At 34.1% G+C, this 7932-nt stretch overlaps 1 protein-coding gene across 3 annotated transcripts; it reads right to left on the reverse strand.

Annotated features, from left to right (window-relative positions):
* Nucleotides 1–1746: 1746 nt before the first annotated feature.
* On the reverse strand, nt 1747–7465 carry LOC125210681. 3 transcript variants are annotated; one of them, XM_048110244.1, is made up of 6 exons: nt 6886–7465; nt 6615–6645; nt 6327–6530; nt 5644–5652; nt 2270–2368; nt 1747–1997 (listed from the first exon to the last, which is right to left on the reverse strand). In XM_048110244.1, the coding sequence occupies exons 1-6, from the start codon at nt 7179–7181 to the stop codon at nt 1962–1964; spliced, it is 675 nt and encodes a 224-aa protein (XP_047966201.1). In that variant the 5' UTR covers nt 7182–7465; the 3' UTR covers nt 1747–1961. The 3 variants fall into 3 exon arrangements, with proteins under 3 accessions (XP_047966201.1, XP_047966199.1, XP_047966200.1); XM_048110242.1 differs by having other exon boundaries at nt 6327–6645; nt 6886–7460; XM_048110243.1 differs by lacking the exon at nt 5644–5652 and having other exon boundaries at nt 6327–6645; nt 6886–7457.
* Between the last annotated feature and the right edge of the window lie 467 nt (nt 7466–7932).

Raw genomic sequence — 7932 nt, forward strand, 5'->3', positions numbered from 1 at the left:
AAACCTCATCTTTTATATATACCATTGAAAAAGCCGTGCTATGCACAGATTTTTAATTTATTATTATATTCATACAAATTTAAAAAATAAAAAAACACATTTTTCTAATATTCCTTTTATTGTATGTAATAATTCAAAAATAAAATTAAAAAAATATAATATAATACTCCCTCCGTCCCGCTTTAGGAGTCCCGGTTGAGATAAATTAATAAAAAATACCTACAAAGTGTTAAAAGTGAGTCCCAACATCCACTACAACTAATAAAAAAGTGTTAAAAGTGGGTCCCAACATCCACTAAAATATTTATTTATTGGACACTCAACTAAAAGTGGGTCCCAACATCCACTACAATATTTATTTATTACACACTAAACACTTTTTTCTTAAAACATGTGCCCGACTCAACCGGGACTCCTAAAGCGGGACGGAGGGAGTAGTAAATTATACATAATGATTAATTTAAAAGTAAAGAAAATTTTTATTTTCAAAAAGTTTTAATTCTAACAAAAAAGATTTCTTTCAACTAATTTATGAACAAATAAATATAAAAAAATTGTATTGTGTCCTTAAACAGCAAAACATGCTATGCACTACAACTTGTTTGTGTAAATGATATAATATTAAATTATTATGCATAAAAAGTAGAAAACTTAAAATTTATTTAATAAAATATTTATTTGTATATTATCATAATATTTCTCTATATATCACAAAATAAACAAAAGCAAATATTATACAACATATATAATTTATACCATAAATTATAAACCTACTAAAACATACAATGATTAAATCAATACAATTATACTGTACAACACAAATAAACCAATTTATGAACAAATAAATATAACATTCTCGACCCAAATAAACCTTAAAGAAGAATCGGATTCATCATAACTGCCAGAAAAATTCACCGACGACGCTACCAACACCACTCATCTTCTCATCCGACTTCTACGTATCATCATTAACATAATCAATTTCAAAAGAATTCTCTACGATTGACATAGAATGTGCATGCTTTCAATTTGAGAGTACCTTAGTTTCGAAACACAAGAACTGTATGATTCCATTAGCTAGCCTAATACATGTATTTATAGCCATGACATATTATATTTTATGATTAATGGCAAATTAAATTTTATTTGACCATGAAATCTCTAAATTGAATAATAATTATAAAGTAGTAATAATTTTTTTAATGGCTTAACCGTTTCACATTTAATACTAATTTAGGCATGAGTCTCCAAATTTGGATGGCACACATTAGGCTATGGAGTCACAAACTATAACGGCCTCAATATTTGCAATGCATAATTTTTTAATGGTTTTTAGTTATGTATAATGGTTTTTTAATTAATGCATAACTGGAAGTTACAAATTAAAATCATAATTTAATTATATAGACTTAAAACTTATAAATATTCGAAAATTTGCCCAAAATTCTTTAATATTCAATATAAGGCCAAAACTCGCCTTTAAATATTCAAAAACTTGTCCAAAATTCTTTAATATTCAATATAAGACCAAAACTCGTCTTTTATATATGTATAGATAACTTATAAATATTTCAATATAAGGCCAAAACTCGCCTTTTATATATGTATAGATAGATAGATAGATTAGGAGGTATTTGTACTTTAATATAGCACTAGATAATTATTAGTGTTGCCCACTTGAAAGCTTAGTGCAAGGTCCATTCCTTGTTTTGATTGGATGTTTATATCCAAAGAAAAACAGAGCCATGGAAGATAAAGAGGTTGGTTAAAAGTTAAAACCAACAGCAAGGCTAGTTGGAACATACATGTACACAACAAATCTTCACATCACATTTTAGCTGCAAAAAGAATACACGACTGATATCTGTACAAATCATGCTTTTCCACCTATCTATCAGACTCATCTCGCCTCAATGAGGAAAAACTAATCCACCAAACAAAAAGAATCATCCGCAATTGGCTTAGACCACCTGGGGCTTTCTTATATCTTTCTCAACCTGAAATTAAACAAGATTTATACACTTCTGTTAGATGTGTATGGCCATGGCCCATGGGGCTCAACTTCATTCATTTCTATACTTCAAACACACATTAATCAAGAACCTCATCCGATCCTATATTTAATTTGAGAAAATGTATCGACAGTTTATAATTAGATATATGGGTACCATGAGAAATTATTGTATAACAGAGACTAATTCTTTTTATCAGTTTCACAACTATGAGGTTTTACTATACTGCCATTAGGAGATGTGTAGCAAAGACTTACATCATTAGAATGAAAAGGTCTCCCTGGAGATGCATTTGGATAAACAGTTTCAGCAGTAGATTCAGAGTTGCCTACAGAATTGCCATGACCTGGGCCAGCCTGACATCAAAAGGAAGGCATGCAAACGTTAAAGTCATAAATTGACTTTAAAATGTATAAGGACTGCATTTCATCAGTACCAAATCACTAAAAGAGAAGATGCAAAATTCAACACAAAGCCCTTGAAAATTGCTAGGCTTAGTTAAGCAGTCCACATGGCTCCCATACCTATCAAACCTAACATGACAATATACAAGAAGATTCCATGCTAGGTGAATCTTCTAAAAGAACCACCAGCTCTTATTGACTAGGCAGTGATGATAATGGTTACGAAAACTGTACAATAAAAACTCCAAACAAGTTCAAGGTTGATCTTTAAATTCAATGCGACTCTAGACCTCTTTCAGGCTCTATTCCACCCGTCCTTACGAATATCTGGGATGGAGAATCACTATAAGTAAATGTCAAAGACAATATACAAGATGAATATTCACAAAAATAATTATTAAAAAATGGGCCACTCACCCCCTTAAAAGGCCTCATAAGGACGAAGGTTATCTATGCTTATAGAGATTAGATGAGATCATCACCAAGTCGGTGGGACAAGATTTAGACATTTAACACGCCCCGCGTGGGCCGGAATGACACATTGGACTTCCATCACGTGGGTAGGCAAGACAAGAGATAAGAACCATAATCGATGTGAGCTGGAATGAACATCTGACTTCCACTCATGAGGCAGATTAGAGATAAAGAAAAATCCATAATCGACTTGGACCCACTCTAATACCATATTAGAAATGAGTCACTCACCCCCTTAAAAGGCCTCATAAGGGGGAAGGTCATCCACACTTATACAGATTAGATGGGATCTTCACCAAGTCGATGTGGGACAAGATTTAGACATTTAACAATGATTTTTAGATAAGTCACCGAAATAAACTTAATAAATTGTTTGCGTAACAAAAGCAGGTTGAATCTTAGTGGGGGAATTGTAGGGGTGAAGGCATTCAAACTTGGTGTCTATGACTGTAGTTTATGTTTTTTTTACCATTTATTTTTTGTTGAGGACTAGAGGTGGAAGGAAAAGACAGAGCATAAAGAACATATACGTAATCTTAGAAGGTCCTACCTCCGTCCGCGAATAGGAGTCCTGGTTTTCCATTTTAGTCCGTCCGCGAATTCCGGTTCACTTTTATCATAAATGGAAATAGGGTCCAACATTCCACTAACTCATTTCATTCATATTTCATTTAAAACTAATATATACATGTGAGACCCATATTCCACTAACATTTTTCCACCCACTTTTCTTAACATTTCTTAAAACCCGTGCCGACAAGGAATGAGACTCCTAATGGCGGACGGAGGGAGTATATACATGGAAATGAAATACTTTTTGCATGTGATAAATCATTACCATTATTTTGTTCCACAGATATTATTCATTACCCAAAAGCCCCTTAACCTAAGGCATTAAGTTTTGGATGAATGTCGGCATGCAAGAACAGCACATAATCTTCAAAATAAATAAGATTGCACATAACCGTATCACTCTGAAACTCAAAATTAATCGAAAACATCTTACGTTAGAAGTCCTTTAAGCTGGCATTATCCAATATTGTTTTAGTATAAAACCTGGAAGTGGTCCTACTCCTTTACCATCCAAAATAAATACGTTTTAAATTTAAACAAAGTATGTGACAGTTAATCTCAGCCCTAGTCTATTATTGGTATTTGGTAACATGTCCCTTGAATATTAAAGTGAAAATATATAGATATAGAAGGTGGTATTTTAGCCAAGAAAATTGGTGAAGTCATGTCCTCAGAAGACCTGATTAAGAGACTTTTCAGCCTAACATTTCAGCGGCATGGTGAACATGTTCCATCTATTGTCTGGAACACATTGCTCAATCTGATACAACAAAATTCATGGGAAAGAGAATGTATATGCATTCTACAAAGATTGAGTGGAAGTCCTACTGGCTTTAATATGGGATTAAGACTCTCCTAAATCTGATGAGTTAGGACAATGCAATGTAAAATTCTTAGGCAATTCCTGATGGAGATAGAAGCAAATGGAATTTGCTTATGCACTCAAAGAAGTCAGAATATACAATAATCTATCCTCCGTCCCTGCAGTGATGAAGTCACTCCTAGAAGAGGCCACAGCAACTTTTCCATTAATGTTGTCTGATGGGCTACCTACCCCTTAAGCGAAGTGTCCAACACCATATTGATCATATTTAGAGAGAGTTTATTTGGTCTACCACACAATTGCATGAAACTGAAAGACAGAAAGAGCTTTAAACATGCATAAAAGATTTGTTGGGAAATGGACTTTATACCAATCTCTTTGTGAATTTCGAACCCCCTAGATCTAAAGAAGGTTGGTACTTGGCACATGAAGATTATGCATGCCATCAAAGGTTGTGATATTAGCAAAATTACAATAAACTACTAGTTTCTGATTCCAAGACTTGATGGCGCGTTGGTATGTTGCATGGTTTAAACTTTTTCAAAAAGTTGATCCCAAAAGAAGTTAAGATTTAATTAGCCTCCATTAAGTAACGAGGTGAACATTACATTCCGGAGAGAAGTTGTCCAAATTCTAACTTGAAGAAATGTGAATTCAGTACGAGTTTTCGTTGTTGTAGAGATGCATAGGGCCAATATTGAGAGGTTACTATGATCAAGACCTGGATATGATCTACTATGATCACAAAATCAGAAGTTTTCGTGTCTTACTTTACAGGGCATATATCATGCTGTCCCAACGTTTGGCCTGCAGTAAGATATATTGCTTCATTTGTACACTAGATGGAAAAAATAATTTGACACATGGAGGCAGTGATAAAACTTATGCAATGACTGAGGATTGAGTTATATAGTCTATGACCGGAACCACCAAGTTCAAGGGACGATGTAAGCATGGATTGTCTTGGATTACCTAGGATGCAGATGAACCCAATATTTGTGATGGTTGATTGTATCTCCCAAATGATGCATTTTATTTGTTCAAAGAAAACATCAGCTGTTATTTATGTTGCAAATCTTTGCTTCACAGAGGGTATTTGCATACATAAGATGACAAAAACTACCACTACTGATAGAGATCCTAATCCTATGTTTATATCTCCCTTTTTTGAAGGTCTTGTGGAAGAAGTTTAAGATAAGCCTAGAATACAACTCCTACCATCCTCAAGCAGATAGAAAAATAGAAATTATCAATCAAAGCTTTGGTAAAGTTGCTTATATATATTCAAAGAACAAGAGTACAGGCAGATGCCCATTGAGGATAGTGTGTGGTCTGCTTTGGAACTAATACAATGTACCTGGAAAAGCTAACACAAAAAAAAAGGAAAATTATGGCTGAGGCAATGAGAGAAATTCATGGTGAAATCAAGTTGTCTTGAGAGAGAAATGCCAAATACAAGAAGCATGTTCACAGAATGAGATGAGGTCAGAGTTTCAAGAAAAGGTTATGGTAACAGTTCATTTACAGGAAAGACATCTAGTGGGCACAAACTCAAACTTAAACAAGAATCGCTATCTCTCTAACTTATTTTGGATTATCAAAATTTTATGCACTCAGTTCCCTATTAAGGAATTGATATTTTGCAACAAAGATAGACACGGTAGCACATAGATAGGCATTTCTATTCCACCATTGTTAATGGAAGTGGATATACAACTATAACACCTAGATCATAGGTAACTGGTACATCTGTCTTTTCACATTATTTGATGACATAATAGACGCCTATCTCATACGAGCAACTTTATGGTTTTGGGCCTTTTGGCTAAGAAAGCATTTATCCAGTAGCCACTAGCCATTAACTTTAATAGTGGTTCAGGACTGCATATTTTCAACATGTACAAGTACAAGATTGAAGAATCACAAGCTTTTTAGGTAATGTTGTCCAACATAATGCATATTAGCTTCATGACTCATAAGTACACATGGCGATAGATAACCTAACAGTGGCAATGTATAATTAGGATGATGCGAGCTTACCTCACACAGGACAGCATTCTCTCTGCCATCTTCAAAAAGAGAAGAATAATATGCAGGATCATATATGGAACCTCCAATTACATCATCAGAACCAGAGGGACGTCGAATTAGAGGAGTTGTAGGGCTGAGAAAACTATTTCTCAGATCAACATCTGTATCTCTATGAACAGAGTTGTCCATGTAAGAAGCACCTAGTCTGTACATCTGCATCCATAACAGTGAAGATGATAACCTCACCGAAAATCCAATAATTTGCATAGCCAGTGTGAGCTTCACAGATAAACTAACAAAGGTTCCATAAATCTCAGATGGAATGTTCCTGCAAGCACAAGATGAAAATTGATGACAGTTGGAAGGCAGTGATTAAAAACTACTCTAAAAAGAGCCACACAACAAAAACTAACATCAGCGTAATAAGTAGTAAGTAGAGATAACATTATCCTAATTACAATCATTGGAGCAGCACTAGCATATTTACACTAGGTATATACAGGTTGTAGAGCATGTATGGTTGAAATTATGAAGAAACGAAAACGGAGAAGAAGAGAGAAAAGAATACCAGATATGGTGAGAAAAGAGGAAGAACCAGGAGAGGTCGAGCAAAATTGAGGAGAAGAGGAGGACGGCGTAAGTCCTGGCGAGGCTCTGACTGCTGCTCTCAATGGCGACGAGTGCGAACAAAGAAATCCCCAAATTGACGAGCAATACGCCGTTGTATAGCGCTCCCAGCGATCCGATTAAGGCGCATACAATCTGAGCGTAGATCAATTTGATAGCGAGGCGCTGAATGTTGTCATAGTCCCGAATCCAACCCTCAATCTCTGTCCACCTCAATCCACATCCACCACAACGCATTATATATTCGATTGTGCTGGAAATGGAAATGGAAATGGAACTGGAACTGGAAGCGCCGCAGCTCTGATCTCACTCATGTGGGGTTGCTCTTCGCAACGACAACTTAAACCTTATTATCAATCTTCTTCTCCCTTCCTTCCCCCAATCAAATCAAACAATCATTTCTCAACAACAGATTCAAGGGTTCAGAGGAAACAGGTGCTATTCAATTAATTCCACTGGATTTGTATAACTGATGGTTAAAGGATTTTGATTATACTCACTTCACACCCTTTCTACGTTCATATAAATATTGCAATACGTATATTTGATAGAATTAGGTTGGCTGGATATTTTTCTACCTATTTATTTAAATTTACCTTATTATTTATATGTAAAAAGCATATTAGTATATTACTATTAATTTCCACATTTCAGTGCAATAAAACTTTATTTTAGTTAGTTTTCATGATGATTTTTCGTCTGTTCACGTTCACATTATTTGTTTTATTTAAAGTATTTAATTTATTTTTAATATCTTAAAATATTTATAAATTTTTATTTTGTAATACTAATTACATCAATAATAATTTTAGAATACTCAAATCAAATTATATGAATAAAATAAAATAAAATAAAAGTAATGGTAATATGTGAAATACGTTTTTCATTTAAAAAATACTACAATATCTATTTAAAATTCAACCTTCACTAATATTTAAAAATTATGTTTAATAGACGGTTGAACTGTGCGATTATTTCAATTCGGTTC

The sequence above is a fragment of the Salvia hispanica genome, chromosome 3, assembly GCF_023119035.1.
Source record: "Salvia hispanica cultivar TCC Black 2014 chromosome 3, UniMelb_Shisp_WGS_1.0, whole genome shotgun sequence".
NCBI classification, from domain to species: Eukaryota; Viridiplantae; Streptophyta; class Magnoliopsida; order Lamiales; family Lamiaceae; genus Salvia; species Salvia hispanica.

Coding starts and splice junctions, on each gene's coding strand:
- LOC125210681 (XM_048110242.1), bottom strand. CDS start 7,181: ATGCGTTGTGGTGGATGTGGATTGAGGTGGACAGAGATTGAGGGTTGG. Junction 6,646..6,885: donor CTCTTTTCTCACCATATCTG/GTATTCTTTTCT, acceptor TTGTGCTTGCAG/GAACATTCCATCTGAGATTT. Junction 1,998..2,269: donor GACCTTTTCATTCTAATGAT/GTAAGTCTTTGC, acceptor GTTTAATTTCAG/GTTGAGAAAGATATAAGAAA.